This window comes from Lepidochelys kempii, chromosome 15 (genome assembly GCF_965140265.1).
Source record: "Lepidochelys kempii isolate rLepKem1 chromosome 15, rLepKem1.hap2, whole genome shotgun sequence".
Taxonomy (NCBI): Eukaryota; Metazoa; Chordata; order Testudines; family Cheloniidae; genus Lepidochelys; species Lepidochelys kempii.
Genome location: NC_133270.1, coordinates 14,584,059 through 14,607,532, shown reverse-complemented (window position 1 = coordinate 14,607,532; position 23,474 = coordinate 14,584,059). Strand labels below are relative to the sequence as shown.

Sequence of the window (23,474 nt, the reverse complement as noted above, 5' to 3'; positions counted from 1 at the left end):
CAATAAAAATGCAGGTTTCTAAATCCATCTGCACCAGCAATAGAACAGTCAAGTCTTTTGTTTAATCTAGGTGTCACATGCATGTTCCAGTATAATAGACTTCCCTCATAAGCCCTAAAGAGGCTGCACTACAGGAAATTGAACTGATCACCTGCTTTAGACTTAAAATCAAGCTTATTTAAGGGTAAGAAAGTGGAAACTAAGCCCGTCAGTCGTCTTGTTCCCAGTCTTGCCTCATTTGTATTGGGGAAGAGTGTTCCTACTGAGAAAGTAATGACGAGTTCCCATGTGTTTCTTACAACAATTGCACCAAAAATGCTGTGATGTATAATGTTCCGGCAAAGGAGGGTGTGAAGTTCTCTGCTCTTTTAACAGGATAATGATCCTTGTTGGCCAGGACTCTTCATCCATTTCATAAAAAGAAAAGGAGTACTTGTGGCACCTTAGAGACTAACCAATTTATTTGAGCATGAGCTACAGCTCACTTCATCGGATGCATGAAGCTGTAGCTCACGAAAGCTCATGCTCAAATAAATTGGTTAGTCTCTAAGGTGCCACAAGTACTCCTTTTCTTTTTGCGAATACAGACTAACAAGGCTGTTACTCTGAAACCATCCATTTCATGTAACTAAAGCAGCCCATCAGCAGTTACTACTGTAGGGGAATATCCATTCACATTAGGGTAACGAATAATTCATGTCGGGGGAAGGCTGTTTCAGGAAGGATATGAGAAAAGGATGCATAATAGAGGGCTCACATACATGTCTGTCACCTTGTCCTTCCGCTGTCTGAGAATGGGCTTCCTTCTTTACAATTAGCCTTGGCTATACATCAGTCCACATGGGGTCTTTGTTTCCATCTCCACTTAATATGCCCTGGGAGAATATTAAACTTTCTCTACTCCCACTCAGCAGGGAAAGCCTAGCCCAAGGTATTGGGATTCTGCAAGCATTGTATCTTGGCTGTTAAGTGACTCACCAGGCTAGATGGAAATAGATGGCTTAACTCTCAAGCCTATAAGGCACCTGTGCTGGTGGAAAGGTATGTGTACTGTTCCTTGTACTCTTGATAGAAATCCTGTTGGGGTGGGCTAGCTGGGTATCTACTTGCATAGAAGCTACCATCACTATCCTGTGTTCCCTCCAATGCAGGTTGGTTGACTGACTGGTTCCAAGTGATGCTCTGCCAAGTCTGGAGGTAGAAGGTGGAGGGATGCCTCTTGCACAAAAACAAAGTTGCTCCTGATAGCTGGCTTTTCTAAGACCCATCTCTCTGCTCTGGTATCAAACCCGTGGGCTAAGCCAGAAAACCCAGGAAGACCATTTCTCAACAGTAAGCTCCATTTTCTTGGCTATACAGAAAAAATGTTTATTTCAGGAACTGTTCTGCTTACTTACCTTTTCCAGGGTTGTACAACTATAACAGCACCACTGAATATCAGTCCTGCAGAAGCCCTGCCAGAATGCCCTAAAGTGCTTCAGTCCCATTTCTAGTTGGGAATGCAGAATGTACATACGGTACTGAAGAACTCCAGCCAGGCAAGATCTGTTTGATTTATGATATTGTTATGGCAGTGTTCCAAGCGCACATGGGAGTAATTACCACCGGGTACCAGAGTTCATTTCAATCTGTGTTTAATATATTCTCTATAAAATGTCATCTTTAGCCACTGCAGTCCTAACATATAAACAGCTGGTATTTAGCCCAATATGCAACTTTGTCTGTGCAAATAAACCCTGCCGAAGACAGCTTGCTGTCCTTTCCTAGCCAGTTGGCAACAGGCATTTTGTAAGGTATGTCAAAAACAGCTTGACAAATCCTTGACCTATATTTGTTGTATCGAAAGGGGGGAAAAAGGAAAGAGTCGTTTCCCATTCTTATGTCCTCTGCTACTTTTTATATAATGTAGATAATTGTAAAATTGTCTGTATCTCTTTATAACTGATAGCTGAGTATAGCCAGTTAGGAAAACTAAAATTACTAAATAGCTAACCCTTATGTCTGACCACATCTGACTTGCTGATTAAGAGTGTTAGAAATGCTAAAACCACATTCCTAAAACAGAGTGCTTCAGTGAGTCCAAGTTGCATTGAAAAGGCTATCTGACCCAAAATGACAGGTTAGAAAACAACCTGATCTTGGAGGTTTTAGACCTGCATGCAGCAGGTCACATACAACTAGCAGTTCTGAAGGTTAGTGGAAACTGTTGCCTCCCTTCTCATTTATAGCATTTTCTACTACATTGCTAAAAGAAAAGGAGTACTAGTGGCACCTTAGAGACTAACCAATTTATTTGAGCAGAAGCTTTCGTGAGCTACAGCTCACTTCATCGGATGCATTCCGATGAAGTGAGCTGTAGCTCACGAAAGCTTCTGCTCAAATAAATTGGTTAGTCTCTAAGGTGCCACTAGTACTCCTTTTCTTTTTGTGAATACAGACTAACACGGCTGCTACTCTGTTACTACATTGCTGTAATCTCAATATTCTGCTATATATAGCTTGAGTCATCACTTTGCTCCTAATCTAAATGTGTTTGTATGCTCACCCTAAAACACACCCTGGGAGAATGCTTGCTTGAATCCCATTAGTTCCCACAGGGAGTGGAGTTTTAGGGCATTTTGAAGCTGTAACAAAATCCTGTGAACTATATATGAGAAGTGCTTCATCACAGCTGTGTGGGAACAATGGGAGTATTCTTTAGAACACTGGAATATATCTTTAAATTGTGTAACATGGGGTGGCTTTGTACTTGCTATTGCAAGCTGCAGGGGCATCGTTCTAGCATAATGCATGGTAATTCTACCTACTGTCTCTTTTTTGTTGTTGTTGTACCTTACCCTGCAGCAAACTTTCAGTCTTTCAGAAAAGGTTTAAGTATAATGGATGTGAGCTAGTGGTCTTATTTGTTAGTTTCTGTCAGTGCTCATAATGTGCTGTGTGCTCATGAGGGAGACACGGATCCTGCCTCAATGAACATAAAAGCAAGATTTAAACTCTTCTAGACAGGACCATTCCTACCTTGAACTTTAGTGTTGCAGCCTGTTAAATAGTTGAATGAAACAGTCAGGAGTTATGCTTTTTTGAAGCAAGTATTAACAGTATTGCCAGCTGCAAACAGTCAAAAATCACAAGTCATGCCCCAGAAAACTGAGATTAGCTTAAAAATCATGAGATTGTTTTAAAACAAATGCACTTCGGATTCTCTGTCTCCTGATTTTTGAGCCTTTAGGGTTTGATTTTGTTTTTTCCAAACTTTCCTCCACCAAGAGGCCTAGAATCTTATTAAATGAAAGCAAGAGCCTCATCTAACCAAAAGACTCCAGGACCTGGAGCTTCAAGAAAAATACCAAATAGCACAAGATTCTTGATAAATTTGGCAGAGTTGCCCCTGGGAGGAATCGGCGGTGGTGGTGGTGGTGGTGGTAAAAAGGTTGTTCCTAGCAAGATGACCTAATTTGGGTGCTGAAGTCCGCACAAAGAAAAGGCACATAACTGGTTTGTCAGCCCTGGCTGCCTCTCTTTGTGCTTCATTGTGTGTCCTGAATGTGAAAGCAGACTTCATGTTTGGGGAGCATTGTGAGTGTGTTTGTGAAAGGAGCTGTACTACAGCTCTCCTTTCTGAACAATTAGCTCCGAAGGCTGATGGGAAGTTGCATGTGTATGACCTGATGAACTTGACAATACAATATGTCACGTCAGCCATTTGTGTAGCACCCACCTAACTACCAGCATTCTAAGGTGCTATGCAACATTCTGCAGATTCAGCTGCACAACAAAGCTCAGAGCCGTAATAGAAGACATGAGGACTCCGAAGTGTACGTGACACGTTCATGGTATTCCTCGTAATCCTGCCTAATGGAGCAAGCTGCCAGCTCATCACAGAAGAGCTACTGAGTGACTTTGGCTCGGGGTGGTTACTGAAGATGGATGTGATGAGGATACTTCCCCAAAATACCTTGCAGAGAGGGATTGAGAATATTTGTCTGGGATCCTGGGGAAAAGATGCCACGCATGTAATACGAATGAAGGGGACTGTGTCAGTTTACACTGAAAAGTTCAGGACTTTTTTTTTAAAACATTTTAGCTGTTCTTTTTAAAAGTTCTGATGATTAAATTTTAACATGGGTGAAGAAACAGCCCATTTAGTTTCACTTCTGTTTCTAGTCAGTTTCACTATCATTCTCACACTGGCACATAGCTGAGGTGTTTTGGGTTGCTAACTCTGCACTGGGAATGTTTAAATCCAAACAAAAGTTTTAATTGGATTTTTTACAAACAGCTGAAACATGGAAACATTTCCTTTGCCCTGATGTCTGTAAAACATTGCTTTCTTAACAAACTTGAATTTGGAGCCTGAAATGGACATTTTAACAATTTTCTTTTTTTTCCATGGTGAGAGGGAGGAAGATGAAGGTGGGAAGGGCAAACTCTTAGCAAAAAAGGCCACAAGCAGGAGTATGACTTTTTCTCCCAGCATATCCTTTCCCCAAATATGAAATGCAGACCAGTACAGCAGTGATATCTGATTTGAACTCCTACCTGTATGATTGATTGTGAGGCTACATCTATACTATGAACTAGGGGGTGTGATTTTCCCAGCTTACACACTCATCCTGCAGTAGCTCAAGGAGAGCTAGCCCAAGTATAAATAGTGGTGTAACCTAGTGGTGTAGTCAGGATAGCATTTGCCGTCACAGTGGTGGCACAGCTTAGCTGGACTGGGTACATATCTCCTCTCATTTCAGGAGTGTTTGTACTTAGCACAGCTAAGCCACGCTGCTGCTGCGTGTATGACTGCAGTTACGCAGCTGTGTATACTTGCCTTAGCTCTCATGTGTACATGAGCTCAGGAACCACACCTCTAGCTCATGATGTAGGCATCGCCTTAGGAGCTTTTTTTTAAACTGAACCAATCTGTTATCAGTCAAGTTCAAACAGCTCAATGCTGCATTCTGTGGTTTAGCTTTTGACCAGGGCTGGTGGAAGACTATCTCTTTGTGCACAAGAGAATTAATGAAATTGGGGAGTTAGAAAAACTGTGTAGCAGAATCTCAGTGAGATTACATCTGGAATGAGATGTTCTGATCCATTTAAAGTACTGAACACTTTGCCTTTAAGAACAAAGACCCTTGCAGTATTGGGCAGTTGAAAGGAATAGAGCAGAAGAAAGCTTCCTTAACTTAACTTGGCAATTTAGGGGCACTGTATTGGCTCCCCGCCCCAAGGTATAAAGATGCATTGACTTCTTTGGGCATTATTGGTACTTGGAATTCCTGAAAATCAGGTTTGCATACATTCATAGCCTACCTGCTCTTAAGAGATGCTTAAATCAGTTGACCTAGAATTAGTTTTGTAAAATGTAGTAACTTTTTAAAAAAAACCTTAAACCACTAGAAATGTTCCCATTCCATTTTTAAATTCTAATTTTTATCTTTCAAAACTTCTCCTGCAGTGTTTCATTGTCCCAGCTGAGAAATATTTTGTGGACTCTTAATAAAGATTTAAAATATCTTATTCTAAGATCACGTTTGTAACCCTTTGTGGGAAAAGGGCAACCAGAAAGGACTAGCAGAGCCTCTGGCATGTACATTAGCCCAGTGGCAAGGTGAGTCATTACAATGTATGACTGCAAAGAAACCCAAGATTCTGGATTGGGGGAGTATGCAGGAGGGTTGCCCATCTGACAACTTGAGGGTTTTTAATCTTTTGGAATGCTGTTATTTTGAAAGATTCCCCTCCCCACCCTCTTCTGAAGATTCTGAAGAAGATTCCCCTCTTCTGAGTCAGATGGTACAAAGGGACACGTTTAGGGTAAATTCAATCCTGAGTTGGTCAACTTTAACTTTTTTTTTTCTTAAAGCAACAACATAGATTATGCCATGGAGAATGCACTTACCATGCTCTGGTGGAGTGGTGATAACTTGTAATGTCCTATCTAGCATGTGTGTGACAGTTGTCTTCTGTTGGATGGAGAGCCAGGCCTGCTTTAGTGTAAAGATGGTAAGACCTTTATTCTTGCCCTATTGCTAGGGGGCTTGTGCCTTTGGATCAGAAGCTGCGTTCTTATGTTTATAAGAAGCACACAGGATTTTTTTTATAGGTGAAAAGGCAATATGCCGCATTTATTGAAGATACAAACAATTAGCATACGCATTCAATTACATCACACACACACACTGTCCCATCAGTCGATGTTATAGGTACCAGTCCAGAGTCTGGATCAACCTAGTGGCCAGCTAGGTTGATCGCTGGGTTCTGTCGTTCGCAACACAGTGCTCCGGGGAAGTCTTTGCAAGACGAACCCAAAGTTTCATGGCAAGACGCCCTGTTTATATTGTGATTTTCCTTCACTGGGACCAGTGAGTTTTTCACAGTCATGCTGAAATCAATTGTTGTTTGACGAGTGCTCGTTTTCTTAAATTGTCCTTATTTTTTTTTATTACAGCTATGTTGTCCCCATTGATAGGTGCCTGTCTCATTTTTAGAATCGTAAATCTGCCCTCCTCTGACATTTCAACAGGGGCATGTTGCAGCCTCCTGGCACCCTTGCGTCTGTTTCTGGTTCCTCCCTCATACATCTGGCTCAGCGATGGCCTTCACACTTATCTCTTAACACACACATTCCTCATTCACACACAAAACAAAATTAATTTACACAGAACATTTTGAACAGGAACATCAAATTGCAATGCAAAAGAAAAACAATCATTGCATTCTTTTACTTATTTTAAAATGCTAAACCTACAACAAATTGGTGACCCTCTAAGGTCTGTCACTACCTTTGAAATCAGCACAGACACACATTCTGGCTGATGCATCTTTACCAAATGGCCCATTAGGCCATTCCTTTCTGCCATTCAAAAAGGGTGGCTGGCAGAATATGATCAAATCATATACCAATACATTTAATACATGCTACATTATTATCTCATTCTTTATTTTTTATTCTAAATCATACAAAATACAAACATAAAATCCTACTACTACAGAGTTCTACTCCCACTTGAAGATTATAAACCCTCGATGGCTACAACATACCAGGTAGTGTGGGAAGGGAAATCCTTTCAGACTGAATGTTGCCTCACAATGGACTCTTGTTTGCAAATGGTGCTCAAACTGGGGCCCTGTGAGGCACTGTAGAATAGTGTCCTCAGAATCCTACTGGTTCACCACATGCTCTGACTCAAAAGCCCTAACATAACATCTCCATCTTCATGGTCATGCGTAGCAGACTATAGACTTGATGTAAAGAGCCTGTTGGAATACTGGTGAACCTTCACTGCTGGAGAAAGGAAATATAGTTCACTGCCTCCTCATCATAGCATAAATTGGTGTATTTTTGTAGCAGGTGGAGGGGCTTGTAATGGTCCATTTCTGGGTAGCATATCTTGACCAATTCTAATATTTAAGTAGTGCTTCACACTTTTCAAATTGCTGTATAATTAAAGTAGCTGTGCTATAATGTGTGTAAGTGTGTGATAGGTATGCTTTTGGTGCAATACTTCAACCACCTAAAGATTTCTGGTAAAACCACATCATTGGACATACTATGTTTCTAGCTGAAAACAATGTTCAGTGCCTGTGGGAGGTGTCAGCAGTAATATTAATAATGTAAAATCCCTGTTCACTCATTGCTTGGAGTCACTGAGTCCTGTGTTTTGGGACAGTCTTTAGATTGTAAATTCTTCAGGGTTAGGATTGTCTTCAGATTGTGTCTAACACCGAGCCAGACATCATGACAGCTTATCAAATAACATGATTTCATTTTTTAATGATCTTTATAGGGTAAGAGTAGGAGGGGGAAACTCTTTCCATCTGAATGGCCCCAGACTTGAGGTGCTTTTTGGGTCTGTAGCCAATGCTTGTCAATCAGCCCTTGCAGTTTTCAGTTCCCACTCAGTACTCGAGATCCCCGAGTCCTCACTCTGATATCCTGCTGCTGTTTTGGTCCCCGGTCGCTTTATTAACCCCTGGAATTGAGGGGACAAAAAAAAGAAGGAAATGGTTAAAGTTATTCTAGTACTTTGTCACAAATATGGTAATCTGGTATTTGTTTCCATGACAGCAGAACCTGCCACCAGTAATGGAAATGGAGTCTGGTTTTGCCAGATAGCTTGCTTCCATAGAAATTGTTGGACTGACAAAAATAAGAGGTAGAATTTTAAGTTTTGTCTCTTAAAGTTAACTCTTCTTTTTATCTTTAATTTTGCCCATGTACTAGCCCAGGGGAATACACTCTTGTAGGCTTCAGCTGGCAGGGGAAACTTGTATGTACAAACCACCTATGGATTTTAAACATCCCATTCTACAGCCACCAGTACAAAGGTCAGCTGTTCTCTACAGAGTACTCTTCTCGTCTGGTCTCTTCCTGGTGATGGTTATAATTTCTTGGAGGGCAACTTGTGTAACAACTTCTAATCTGTGCTTGTGCTTCATTACTTTGCTTAATAGGGAAGGGGTTAATCACATGTTTAAAAGTTAAGCACCTGCTTATATCTCAGTGAGATAAATGGGATTTAAGTATATGCATTAGGTTAAGAGTGCACTTAAGTACTTTGCGAATAAGTTTGAGATCATGCACATTGCTTAACTGACTTGATGAGTTAGGATCTAAAAAAGCCAATATATTGCTTAATGAAGAGTCTGTGTGTGCTGAAGATTGGGTAAAGCAAGTGACCTCACCTACAGTAGCACTGGGCATGTCTGCAAATGCTATAACAACATATTGGCATGACAAGCAAGCAGGGAGCTGCGGCGATACATCACAAGTTTATAAACTGTCTGAAAACAGCAAGAGATTTAAACTTAGTTTTCTGCCATCCAAACAGTGCTGTTAACCAGAGTTCTAAACAGCTGCCTCAAATCTGTGACACTATCTACATTCCTTCCTTCCTGTGGGTCAAGTAGGTGGGAGGAAAAGGACTGATGCTTAGTCATCCCATGTGTCTGTACTCGTCTAGCAGATTTAAGCTGGAGAGAACCCAGAGAATGGCTTGAGTGGTGCTTGTGGCACCTTTCCTGTAGCTCCTGTAAACTCAAACGAGCTGGATGTGGGGAGTCAGGATGGAAGCTGCTCAGCAGTACACGATTGAAAAAGCAAAGCGAGCTGAATAATAGCTTAACAATCTTAGCAAACAAATGGCATAGCATTATTCCTTCCTCTGCTGGGTCAGTAGGAAAATGGAAGATTTGGGTTCTGGGTGTCTAGCTTCCTATATAGGACGAAAAGTTTGGACCATGAGTGGGCATGAGACGTGAGCTGGATATTTCCACTGCTACTTCTGTCTCTGCCTGGCCTCCCATGCCATAAATGCTCTTTTACTGCCAGTCTTACCCACAAAGGGATGGATTATACCACTCCTTACAGCTCTTCAGGTCTAGTCTCTGACTCTTAACCTCCTTTCTCATAAAATTATAACCTGTTCCAAGCTTTCCAGCTTAATCAGTTCCCCTGAATCTTGGCCTTTGTACTCTGTTACTCTGCCCCCCCCCCCAATACCTATGCATACTTCATTTATGGTATATTATAAATTATATCAGCATGTGTGTTTTAACCATGATGTGAAGCCCCCAGTAATACCTCTTATACAGGTAAACAACTTCCACATTTCACCTATTTTAGTTCATCTCCTTTTCCAAGAAGCTGCTGTGGATTGAATGGAATAATTCAGAAAAGGGGATGGAGGGATGAGCCCAAAGGAGAAAGGAAGCCAAAATGGATGTTGGTGCAAAAAAACACAGCCATTTTGAAAGCTATAGGTCATCCTTCAGCTTTGTGCCATGGCACTGGTGAGAGACAGAATGAGACACTCAGGAAACCCCTTTAACTCCAGATTCATGTTAAGGTAAGTAGTAATATTACTATTAATCAGCATTTTGGAATGTTCGCTTGCAACTAGTGCGGCGACTAGGGTATGCCGAGAGATCCTGCAACGGACTGGATACTAATGAGAATGGATGGGGTCCGACAGTGGAGTCAGACAAAGTAAAAAGTGAACTCAGTATGTGATTTGGGTTGAAATCAAAGCAACAGTTCACAGCCATTACTGCAGGAACGTACACACCGAACAGTCACTGAGACCATCTGCACTGCACACCTGGCTGCATAGAAACAAACTACTATGCCCAGCTGGATGAGAGGAGTGATGAGTGAAGAGCCCGTTTCTCCTAGCTGTGATTCAGTCCATCTCTGAGACTGGCTCCAGTCCTGAAACGGCACAACACACACTCATTGATGATGGATCTGAAATTCAATATAATACCTTAACGGTAATAGTATTGCAAGTCACATGAGTTCGGAGCAAGGAGCCTCACTGTTCTATGGCTGTAGATTTGAAAACCTAAGGCCAGGTAGTGTCTGCCCCCCACTGGTGGCTGGAGGCCAATATCAGGTATCTGAACCAAAGATGAACATAGAGCCTTGTCCCTAATGTTCACTGGGGGCTTGACTAAATAAGAAAATTGACTGCTACATCCTATATCCTTTGGGCTGAATAATTACACTGCTGTAGTGATACTGATATAACCCACTGGGGGTGCGCACTGTTTCAAAATAAGTGTGACTTAACTTTGGAGATAGAGCAATTATACTGGAATAAAGTCATATTTATACTGGAACAGTGTGTTCACACAGGCAGTTGCACCAGCATAGCTACAGTGGAATAATTATTCTGCTAGAACCATACCAGTCAATTGTCCCATGTACTGAATTAGATTCCATCTGCTAGCTGACTCCTCAAACTTGCTGATGGGAAAGAACAACATAAAGGTGCACAGACCACAGGACTCCATGAGAGCTGACTTGCATCTAGCAGGGCTGGTTACAGTTGTTGGAGACTAACTATGAAAGGTAATATTAATTACCTTTGGAACAGGCTGATTGCTTTGTTGTGTAGGGAAGTCTGCACAGGTAGACTTCTTCTGTGGATTTAGGGTCTCCCTGCAAATTTTTGGAATTCCCTAGGTCTTGTGCAGAAAACTGACTCTGCATCCTGATGATAACAAAAATTGCCATTTAGATGGTTAACTTTGGACTAGTTTAAACTTAGTCTGAATGTGCTGGATTTTGTTCCGCTTAAACTGGACTCAGCTAGAACCTTGGCTCCACAATCTCCACATCTTGGGAAAGTCAGTTTCTGATCCAGTTATGAAGTGAACGTCTCACTGTATTCACCTATTAACCACCATTTCTGCTAATTGCCCTCTGTTTGTTTAAAATACAGATAAAATAGGACAAGTTAGGGAAGGGAACTCATGGTGCGGATATAGAACCTTTCGCATCTAAGCCAGCAATTCAAGTTCAGCTAAAGTCAACGGGCCCAAACTGTACCCTCATCTGAGAACCATTCAGTGGCTGATGTGAAAATCTTAGTAGTCTCGTACTATACTAGTGTGTTCTTTAAGACTGAGTTGGCCAGCCAGGGCTTGTGTCTGTCTTACCTGAGGAAAAGCCCTTCTACCAGTGCAGCATTAACAGCTGACTTAAATCCAGTTCTTGGTAAAAGACTCAGCCCCATAATTTTGGGTCTCAGGAAAGTTCTTTTTAGCCAGGCCCTAGTGACTCACCTGCTGTGCGTATATATAGCCCATTACGACTACCTCGTATTAAGTTCACAGTGTAGGACGTTCACTTTTTCATAGTTTGTTGGGGGGAAGGAGAAATAATCATTTCACAGCTTGTGAAGGTTGAGATGGGCACAAATGTGGTGGTGGTGTTTTTTATGGCTTTGGAAATGTAATTCTTGTTAAAAAATGCCAAGATGCTTTCCTTCACTCAGTCAGGGCCAGCAATAACAAACCAGCCTCTGTACAACAGCTAGCCAGGAACATTCACTGGGGCCCAGGACTTAATTTTTTAGCTTCTACGTGCTTGTTTACAGGCAGCAGTCAGAAAAACAAATGACGAAAATAAATAAAAAACAAAGGCCTGGATGCTTGCAGGTGCTTCTCTTGTCTAATTTATGGATAAATATAACTCACTCCAGTTTTCATCAAGGAGGTGTAGTGCTGACATTAAACCCCACAAGAAAAGTTGAGTGGCTTAATGACAACCCTGGGCTGGAATTAAATTGCTCTCAAACTTCCATAAATGAAGGTGGCATCATATGTGTAGAAAAGGTTAAAGAGAGGAAGATGACGTGTTTCTTTGAAGGGGGTGGTGTGTGTATACAAGGTACCTGTACACAATCTCGACTGTCCTTATCCTACAACTACTTCCTGAAGGGCTTAACTTGAACCATGTCCTTGGCGATGAAAATTGCAATATAAATCTATTATAGATAAGACACCTCCCTCTCTATTACTAAACAAATTCATGCAACAGGGCCAGGGCTATGGCCCCTTATCTAGACCCCTTCAAAACACTGTATTGTCTATTGTCCTTGGCAGCTGGCATCTTAATAAAGCTGCAGAAGCCTAGATCAGCCTGCCCTAGGTGTCCATTTCTAATAATTATTTACAGTGCTTTACAAAGGCATTATCATTATCTACCTTTCATAGCTGGAGAAACAGGGGCCTAAGGGGACTTGCTGTGTAGCAGAGGCAGGGATTCTTAAGTCCTCGGACCCTGTTCTATCTACTAGGCCACACTACCCTCACGTTGGTGCACGGATGTAGCCGGGCTCATGGCTTCTTTCTTTGAGGTCAGTGATTGTGTTTTCAGGGTTTCATCGCGGCCGCCCCCCACATGTGATTCCACAGTTGGGAAGCAGGGGGTGCTGAGCCCGGCGGATGTAGAAGGGCCAGCGCTTAACTTGGGCCAGGGGTTGGCAAGGCCGAGTCCGGGCACCCCTGGGCTGGCTGCATCAGTTATGAAAGTGAAAAACAGCTTGAGGCCTGGGGCTGGCTGAGTGAGGGGAGCCCCCTGGGCTGCTGAGGCTGCAGCGGGGCAGGGCAAATCCCCTGACGGGAGGATTTCACAGCAGCTCTGCTCTGCTGCGGTGGGGGACCGCTTCCTTACCCCTGCCCGGTCTCTTCCCCCCCTTCGCTCCCCGCCCCGAAGGACCCTGCCGGCTTCTGCCCCCCAGCACACGAGGTGGCGAGGAGCAGGCAGCGGAGCTGCAGCTCGTCCCCCGCCCCGTGCGCTCCCGAGGATGTGACGCCGGCGGCCCCACCCCTGCTGCGGGCGGGGACCGGGAGCCGAGCGCCGCGCCAGCGCGTAACCAGCCCGGGCGTCCGCAGGGGGCGCCGAGCCCCGCTGCCCGCCGCCTGCGCTGCCCGCCCCCTGCCCGGGGACCCGCCCCGAGCCCCGCACCGCTTAAACGGCCCCGCGCCGCCGGCCTCTGCCCGCCGCAGTCATGTCCGCCCGCCCCGCGTCCCCCAGCCCCCGCTGCCTGGCCGCTGCCGCCCCGGCCGGTAAAGCGAAGCTCACCCACCCCGGCAAGGCGATCCTGGCAGGTGAGTGCTGGGGGGCTGCCCGCAGCTTGCCCGGGAGCCGCGCGCTGGAGCGCCCGTCCGCCGGGGTCCCCTCGGGGGTGGGGAGCAGCGCCTCGCGCGGGTCAGGAGCGGCCGCCTGTGTGCACCTGATGGGACAGCAGCCCCCACCCCCTTATCCTCCTGACCCGGGACTTCCCCTCTGCTGCCGCTGCTGCCTTGGGGGCTGACAATCGCCCAGCCCCTCGAGGTGTCTTGCTCGGCACCCGGGGTCTCAGTCCTGCTGGCAGGTCTCCTGGGCTGCTTGAAAGAGCAGCTCCGAGTCGTGTGCATGCCCTGAACTTTGGCCCCCGGTGTGCGCGGCTCCTTATCGGACAGCCCCAGCAGCCCTTGGCTCTTTCTTCGCGGGGAGCTGGACGTGCCTCCCTCCTGAGAAGTGTTGTTTTTCCATGGCAGTGCAGTGCTCTCCGCTCGGTCTTTGGCGGGCCGGGATGCGGGGCTGGTGACTGAGTTTTGGCCGCTGTGTCACTGTCTGATGCAATTGCGGGAATTGCAGCCCTGCTTTGAGAAGTGCCCTTTCCTGGCATGCCCTGCTCGGGTCTTTCAAAGTTCCCCGGGACTCCGTGCAGTCCGAGCGGTGGTCGCTTTTCTACCCGGGGTGGTGATGGGAGATATGGGTCCTGAGAGCAGAGCTGAGGGGAGTGTCTAACGGCAAAACAGCACCCACAGCTGTGAGCGCCAACATGGGATTGACGGTGGCACCCTTGCTGCTGTGGGACCTCCCTATGCTGAATTGCATCGGGATGCTGATTGCAAGACTCTGTCCTGCTTCTAGATTATGGCTTGGATCTGGGCTGAGCCAGGCTTTAGTTTGGAGTTTCCTCACTAGGCAAGAGAGCTCCCTGTTTACCCTTTTGGGGGATCTGTCCCAGCAGGGCTTGTGTAGATTGAAGTTTATCGCTGCCCCTGGGGGCAGTTAGGGTCACTGCAGTGCTCTTCACTCAACTCCTTGTGTCTGTTCAGTCATGAGTCTGTATATTTGATACACTGCAGGCCCTTTCAGTTTCCAAGTCATAGGCGCTGACTTCTGTTTTTGCCACTGGGAGCTTTTGAAGAGGGGTGTGTGTGTGTTTTGGGGAGGGGGCACTCTGCCACTTTTGGGGGAAGGCTATTTTCAGCATATTTATACATTGTTTCATATTCTAGTTATTGAATTTGTCTGTCATTAGTATCTTTACTATTTTAATAATGAGTAAATTGTTATGAGCTACATAATAACATCATCATGAATTACTGTGTATTAAAATCACTGCAATCACCTGCAAGGTGTCTTCACTAACATCCCTGTTTAAAGACATTTTGTAGCTTTCTGGATGAAACTGTCAGCAATCTTATTTACTTCTAGTTCCCTGGTATTGTCTTGATGGACGTTAAGGACAGTTAGGTTATTCAGTTGCATCTGTCCCATTGATGACTGGAGATAATTTTTAAGTGTTCTGAAGTTGGAGAGAGAACAGGAGTACTTGTGGCACCTTAGTTCTTTTTGCGGATACAGACTAACAGGGCGGCTACTCTGAAGCTGGAGAACGAGTTCAGGATGATACAGGCACCATGAGAAGGATTCCTAGAAAAAAAGAGTACTGCAAATGACTCCAAGATCTTTCTTGGTGGGTAACAGCTAATTTAGGCACCCTCGTTTTGTATGTATAGCTGGGATTATATTTTGCCATGTGAATTACTTTGATTTAACATTGAATTTCATCTGCCATTTTGTTGCCAAGGCACCTAGTTTTGTGAGATCCATTTGTAACATTTTGCAGTCAGCTTCCAATTTAACACTCTTGAGTAATTTTGTATCCTCTGCAAACTTTGCCACCTCACTGTTCACCCCTTTTTGCAGGTCATTTATGAAGATGTTGAACAGTACTGGTCCAGTACAAGCCCCTGGGGGACACCCTTATTTACTTCTCTCCATTTTGAAAATGGACCGTTTATTCATACCCTTTGTTTCCTATCTTTTAAGTGGAGTGCCTGGCAATGCTTTCAGGATCATCTAACGATCCTTAATTTAATTTAATGACAAGCCTTTTGTTATCTTAATCACCCTGCCTCTGTTTGTAAACAAACTCCCTCATCACATTCCATGATCAAGCTCTAGCTCCTGGGTGCTGAGCACCCACTATATTTCCCCATGGGTGCTTGAGCCCCGGAGCACCCACAGAGTCGATGCCTATGTTCCAAGTACAAGGTTTTCCCCACGGATTATCCAAGTTCACAATCTGCTGATAATCGTGTGAGAGGAATGCAAGGACGTGTAAACACACTGAAATGTTCTGAAACGGGAACAGGAGTGGGGCTCTCCCCACTGAAGTAATGACCACGGAAATGTGACTTCAGAGCCTTGAAAGTGCTGCCTAGCTTCAACCCCCAAGCTGGTTCTTTCCATGCCCTCCTTGATCCATCTCTGACTTATGTAGCGTTGCTGCCTTTAGAGGAAATGGGAGCGCTCACATTTTTCATTCCTCCGTGCCTCTGGGGGATCTCTTGGTGACAGAGACTATGGGAAAAGAGTTCTTGGGGGAAGCCTTGCAGCTCCCTTTGAATGGGAATTATGCACGATTATACCAGAGCTGAGTGGGGCACCCAGTGTCTTGGAGAGGTGGATGTTCAGTTTCAAGTGAGTAGCTGCACAGCCCCAGGTGAGTAAATGATCAGTGCATTACTCTGTGCTCCCCCCAAAAGGTGTGTAGGTGGGGTGGCATGTTAACAATCTCAGTCTCCTCCTTCCCCAATGTAATCTACTGATGTCATGTTCCCTTCAAACCTCTGTGGAGATAATGAGTCAAAGAGACACATTCTCATTGCTCTCTCATTTTGAATCCCAGGATGCAAGAGGTACGTCCAGGAAGCTTGCCAGCTCTGTGTGGCTGGATGTAACCAACAGTCAGGCATTCCATCCATGGGGATGTTCCATTTAAACCTGTTGCATGGACACATTGATGGTCCAGCAGCAGCCGGGGTGACCCAATTTGGGCAGGGATTCTGAGTTTACTTTACATGTAACCAGGGCATTCTGAATGACCGTGGACCATTACAAGTCGACAATACTGACATGTGTTCCCAAGTAATTTAGCTGTAAGGTCTTGACTGTGAACTGTGACTTTGATATCACAATATTCGTGATCTCTGTTCAGGTAATATACAGGCAAACGCATACAGGCTTTGGGTAAGTTTGCTAGAATTATTTCATCCACAAGGACAAACTCATTTAGCAGAGTGTATCAGTGATTAGAAATTAATTTATTTGCACAAAAAAGGGACCCAGTCCTCTGATGGGAAGCGCATGGAGCTTATAATCACATTGAGGATGAAAAGGAGGGTCGGGGAACAGATTAACACTGTTGTTCTCCTCCTAGCTCATTCCCACTCTGCTGCCTTATTGCTCCCTGGTGTGATGGAACAGCTTTTGGGATGGTTCCCACTGATGAGTTCTTGCAAGAGCTCCGCAGCTGCCCCTCATCTCTTGTGGGATGAAATTACTCCCACAGATCAGCTTGTTTTTGGATCAAAGTCTCTCTGACCTCAGTGGAGCTACTCCAGGGATACACTTGGCCCATTACATCTGTATCTGTTGAAAAGTGGGAGCCCAACCAAGTGTACCGTGGTGCCAGGCAAGGCTCATAGAACTCACTTGTAGTGGCACGTTCGCTCATGTTTCCTCTGCCCAACCACAGGGAAATTCCTAGAATGGAGATGGAAGTCTTTCCTCTTAAATGAAAAAAAATATTATATATATATATAGCCATTTCGACGTGATCTGCATCATTAGAGCTTTTGTGTTTCCCAGCTAATTCCCTTCCTCCATGATCACGTCCACCCCTTTGTTCTTCCAGCCGACTGTACACCTTTCCTTGGGGTCTGACAGCAAAGTGCTGGCTTAGCTTAACAGAGACCTAAGAGTGAGCCTTACCTGTCTATTGCTCTTCCTGCATGGCTGCTGGAACCATTGCCTGCTGCCAGTCAAGTTCTGTTTGCCATCTGTGACCTCTGGCTTTGCTGTCAGTTGACATGCATTCGTTAACGTCACAGTCTCTGGTGCTTGCATGGGCCTGTCAAAAAGAAAAACCACTGGAGAAGTTGCAAGGTTGACTCGAAATCAAAACTCGAGCTGCGTGAAATGTATGCAGCTCCTGCAGTACGAAAGGAGCCGCCTTTGTGAGGTGTGACAAGGAGCTGGGGCCTCAAATTAACTGGATAGTCCAAAAGCTTCTGACTAAACTGTTCACCCCAAGTTATTTGCAGAGGGACTGGTGGTGAGATCCACAGTTACACATTTTGTCTGGGACATAAACCCATATGCATCAAGGCATATGCCAGCAGCTGTTTGCCTGGGGATTGAAAGACATTTCTGTCCGCTGGCAGGCTGTTCCATGACTGTCCGTTGTTCGGTTTATTGAATCTTCCTTTGAAGCTTCTGGCACTGGCCCCTACTGCTGGAGTAGGTCTCTGGTCTGCTCTGCTCTGCCGGTTCTTATGTGCGTATCATAGTGCGGTTTGTCTTGTCTTTTAATGATGGAGCTCAATCCAACCTGTGGGTGGGGGGGAGCTGATCCCACTAGCTTGTTCTTGTGAAAAGTAACTGTGGCATACACTGTGGGCCAACTTCTCTCCTGCCCCTGGACAGCCATGCCCAGCTTCATTGGGAGTGGCTGTGCGTGCAGCTCTTCAGCTGTGCCCAGACTGTAAAGCTCAATGCATGGGTGAAACGCCACTGGGCGCTGGCCTCACATTCGACCTCTTGAGAGTCCTGTGCCCAGAGGGCAGGGTTAGGAGTTGGGCTGGGGAAGCCTACGGGTCTTCCACAGTCAGTCCAAAGATTATGAAAGGTTGCATGGCACACTGAATATGCCCTTGCCCAAGGCGTTTGCCATTCCCTGGCTCCTTGGGAGCTCACTGATCACTGGGGAATCAGTGGCTTTCCGTTGTTTATCAAGGTGTAGTGGATCCCGGGTCCCCAGGAAAGCAGGAATTATGTGGCACAGGTGTGCATGGAACTTTACAGGTATGGGGGGTCCCTGTCTTGACTGGCTTCCAGTCTAGTTCAGGGGTAGTTCTCTGTAACATAGCCCTAAGTTACATATTGCTTGGCCTGGAGGAGCTCCCAGTTTTGTGATCATGAAGCAAATGAGATGAAAGAAAGGCCCTGTTGAAATGCTGGCCCCTTCCTTGCATCCAGTAAATTAAAATGATCTGTAATGTACAGGCAGCACTGGCCAGCCTTGTCGTAGACATAATTGCATTAAATAAGCTGATCCATCAGGATGGTGCCTGGTACTAACTCTGCTCTGTTTCTGCCAGCACAGTCTCATCCGTTCCTTTAGACAGGGAAAAAAATGGCCCACCTTGATTACCATGCACATTGTAGGGAGAGTGGTCACTTTGGATGAGCTATTACCAGCAGGAGAGTGAGTTTGTGTGTGTATGGGGGTGGGGGGGTGAGAAAACCTGGATTTGTGCAGGAAATGGCCCACCTTGATTATCATGCACATTGTAGGGAGAGTGGTCACTTTGGATAAGCTATTACCAGCAGGAGAGTGAATTTGTGGTGGTGGGGAGGGTGAGAAAACCTGGATTTGTGCTGGAAATGGCCCAACTTGATGATCACTTTAGATAAGCTATTACCAGCAGGACAGTGGAGTGGGAGGAGGTATTGGTTCATGGTCTCTGTGTGTATATAATGTCTTCTGCAGTTTCCACAGTATGCATCCGATGAAGTGAGCTGTAGCTCACGAAAGCTCATGCTCAAATAAATTGGTTAGTCTCTAAGGTGCCACAAGTACTCCTTTTCTTAATGAGGCCCATGTGTGCCTATTATATTAAAGGTGCTAGCTGATATTTACAGGGTTTGTCAGTGGATCAGGTACCGATAAACTACCGCATTGCATTCCAGACCCTCAAATCCCTTTAAATTGGGAATGTTAAAGATGAGAAGAGACCTACTTAGACCTTGTTACCATTCGGAAGATGTAGTTCAAACAGTACAAACCCCCTTTGACCAACATAGTTATACCAGCGCACAAGCTGTATATAGCCCAGGCCTCTGCCAATGCAGGACAGGTCCCTATCCACTAGTGCTTTGTCCATGTCCCAAGGACTGGGGCTTCCAGTACTGCCTGAAGAAAGTGTGGCTCTCCCTATCTGGTCGCTCCTTATAGTCCTTGCAAAATGAAGAATTACGACACAGATCTGCCAACAGACTGGTACTGATGAGAACGAGATCCTAGACTGGCTTCTCTGGCCTGGGAGTTCAGTGCCACTGGGCTGTATAACAGTCATTCCCCTTAGCGTCCCCTCGTCACAGAGTACTTTGCTCCCAAGGAGGAGCTTCCCGAGGGGTGCAGTATCCATGGGCCCTATCGCCACAGTATCTCAGCGCCAGCTGTGAATTGCAAAGAGATTCCCAACACACACTCAAGCAATATCTTTCTTCTTCGAGTAGTGTCCCTATGGGTGCTCCACGTTAGGTGTCTGTGTGCCCCTGCACCTCTAATTGGAGATTTTTGATAGCAGTGTCCCCTCGAGACCATGCATGTGCTCTCCCTCCCTGGTGGTCTGCCTGGAGGCTATTTAGCACTGCATGGGTGAACCCCCCTCACTTCCTTCTCTATTGCCAGAAGGTTTCAGAGTAACAGCCGTGTTAGTCTGTATTTGCAAAAAGAAAAGGAGTACTTGTGGCACCTTCATCGAGTGAGCTGTAGCTCAGGAAAGCTTATGCTCAAATAAATTGGTTAGTCTAAGGTGCCACAAGTCCTCCTTTTCTTACTGCCAGAAGGAGCAGTTGTCCCTTCCTTATCTGTCTTATTAGCATAAGTAGTGTTTGTTTTGTTACCTTTGTTCTCCCTAAAAGTACTCAGGCTAGTGTTTTATTTTATTTTATTTTATTCCTTTGGTTTAAAAAGAAAAGAGAAAAAAGGAAAAGAACTTCACTTTCCTTCCCTGTCTGGGGGCATTCCCCCCCTCCCCAGGCATCTAGTAGACTCATAATTATTTTCTTTTTCAGTTTAAAAAAAAAGAAAAGTAAAGACATTCTTCTGCATATTCCCCCCTGCTAGAGGATGTCACCCCTTGCCCTGGGGCTTGCCTGGCTCTCTCTGCTCCAAGCAGTGCCTCTCCTGCAAGGAGTCAGTTCCTGTAATGGCCAGACATTCACTGTGCCTGGGAGAGCCTCACAGAAGTGCTGTACCTCTACACCTAAAACTGTAGCCTAACAGGAACTGGGAGCTGAAGAAAAAATTCCTCCCTGTAGAGAAAACACTTCAGACTGCAGGGAACTCCGGTGGGTGTTGACCCCAGATCATCCCCGGAGCCTTCACTTCAAAAGGGGTCGAGTGGTGAAGAGGAGAAAGAGAGAGAAGAAGAAGCCACCAGCAGACTCCCCCTGGAAAGGCTCCTCCGAGCAACTGGCCAGCCAGAGGGGTGTTCCCCAGAGTGGCCATCTCGGTAGGACAATACCAGCAGAGGAACCTCCTGCTGTGAGCTCAGCTGCAGCAGGGTTCAGCACCGAAGCTCTGGAAGCTGAAACCTGAGAAGGGGCTTCCTGCTGTGAGCTCTGCCCTGCTCTGAGCTCTGCTCTCCGCAGGGACAGGGGGCTTCTGTGAGCTCCCTGCTGCTCTGAGCTCTACTCTGGGCAACTACTGCGCCGAGCGGGCACCGTTACCGTACCACCTCTAAAAGAGCGGCACAGAGAAGCCCTGCTGTCAGCTCTGCTTGGCACCAAGACACCAGAGGCTTCCACTGTCATGCTCTGAGGCAACAGTACCGTTACCATACCATCTCTAAAAGAGTGGCATAGGGAAACCCTTTGGTAGCAGATGTAACAAAACTCCCATCTAGGAAGCGTTTTGCACCTTCCCAACCGTTGATACCGACTACAGACACTCCTCTGGGGTTCCGGATGAGCCCATGGTAACACAGGTGCTCTGATACTCTGGAGACCTGCGGCCTCAGTACCCAGGGAGAGACAATTACCATACCATCTCTAAAAAAGTGGCAGCAACAAACTTTTTGTACTGGGCAAAACTCTCATTTAGGGAGTGCTCTGCCCCACTATCAGTACTGACAATGTACCACGGACCCTCCTCCGTGGTACCAAATGAACCCATGGTACTGCATGAGCTCTGGTACCCTGGAGACCTGATGATTGGGGAAGAACCACAATCCCCATTGCTTGGTACCAGGACCCCGGTATCGAGCACATCCTGGCACCCAGAATCGCTCTTAGCACTGGGCTGTATACTGCCAATACCCCAGTCAGCGGCACCCTTATCCACTGACGAATCTGACACTGGCCAGGAGGAGATCATTCCCTGGCCCCTCAAGGTGGCCCACCACCTCACTACAAGGGTCATCCCCGGTTCCATCACGCCAACTGCCCATGCCTGCCTTCCCGCCTCTCCCTCCCAAGGCCATATTGTAATTCTTCAGGTATATACACACGCATGGTGCGACCGTCTCCGGTGTCTCTCAGGGAGAGTTCACCAGATGGTTTGCTACAGCCTGGCACCTGAGCCAGGGCAGGAGAGCACCTGAACCAGGACAGGAAAAAGCTTTTTCAGAATGGGAAAGAAGAGGGAAAGGGGGGAGAGGAAACACCTGAAGAGGAAGCTACCTCTTGAGCACACTTCTCCTCATCTCTCCCATCTCTCTCTTCCTGTGCTGCCCACCCCGCATCACGAGGTAAAGATTTAAGAACTTTCTGCATCTTACCAAGAGGGTGGTAGCTGAGCTGCAGATTCCCTTACAGGAGGTGGCAGATACACATCACAAGTTGGTGGAAATTCTGCACACTACCTTCTCATCTAGAACTGTCCTCCCAATTAATGGGCTGATTCTAAATCCTACCAAAATCACCTGGGATAACCAGCCTCCATTGCACCAACCAGCAACAGAGTGTAAACAAAAACAACCCTACACCTGTAGCCAAAGAGGCAGACTTTGTTTTTAGCATCCGCAACCCAACTCCATCATAGTGGATGTGGTTAATGCATGAAGCAAGCAACATAACGCCAAGTCAACTCCATGGGATCAGGCTGTGCAAGATGGCGTATTCATTGACAACATTACTGTTTAGAGTCATAAGTTACCAAACTCTCATGACCAAAACAATTTTGTTAATCTTGGGAAACCCAGGATGTTTCTGAAACATTACTGGAAACACAAAAAGAACAGATTAAGACCATTCTTAGAGAAGGTCAGTTAATAGCCAGACTGGTCCTAGAGACACCACTGGATGTAGCTGTTACAGCTGCCCGTCCAGTCTCCATGACAGTGGTACTGAGGTGGGTTTTGGTGTTCGCTACACCTCTCTAGATTGCACAAAGAGCTACAGACTTCCAATTAGAAGGGCCAAACTCTTTGCGGATAAGACAGATTTTTCTCTCCACATCCTGAAGGATTCTCGGACCACACTACACTCCTTAGGAATCTACACTGTGGAACAGAGGAGACGATATACCTCTCAACCACACCACAGATCACAATCTTCTCAATACTCGCCATCTCTGTGCTGTTATGAGCCACAGTGTAAGAGGCCCAGAGCTCAAAAGTGAGAACAGTCTGCACCCCAGTCCATGACCTCTCAAACTGTCTCTTATAAGCACTTTGATGAGCTGGTCGGGGGCCTGAACAATGATACTTTTTACAGCATCAGCTGCTATCTATACACCTGTCACGCCATTCAGAAGTCACCTTACCTTACTTCACAGCAGTTAGGACCAGCTCTAGAGCAAAGAGATTGATTTCTAGCCCTGAACCTACAGGTTCCCTACTTCCATAAATCAATACAACCATTGTACAGGAGATTTCCTACTGCTTACCTTTGGGGCAGGATCATTATAGGTACAGGCTGCTACACACAGGGTAATCTCCAAGGTTCACTTCATTGTAGCGGCATACTAACCCCAGTACAGTGACTGGACTTTATCAGCACCAACCTGATGCAGTACAAGCGAGAGCGCTCCTCTCACTACCCACATTCACCACCCTGAGACACATGTCTCCCTAATATGCTGGGGAGCTCACCTACACAACAACAAGGTTCAGGA

The 23,474-nt window shown here is 45.8% G+C and overlaps 1 protein-coding gene across 1 annotated transcript in view; it reads left to right on the top strand.

Moving 5' to 3' along the window:
- The first annotated feature begins 13,119 nt into the window (after window positions 1-13,119).
- SLC25A1 (solute carrier family 25 member 1) overlaps window positions 13,120-23,474 on the top strand; it is a 50,109-nt gene continuing 39,754 nt past the window's right edge. The window contains exon 1 of the mRNA XM_073312866.1: window positions 13,120-13,395. Coding sequence (XP_073168967.1) covers window positions 13,296-13,395 — 100 coding nt within the window. The 5' untranslated portion in view covers window positions 13,120-13,295. The remainder of the gene's footprint in view (window positions 13,396-23,474) is intronic.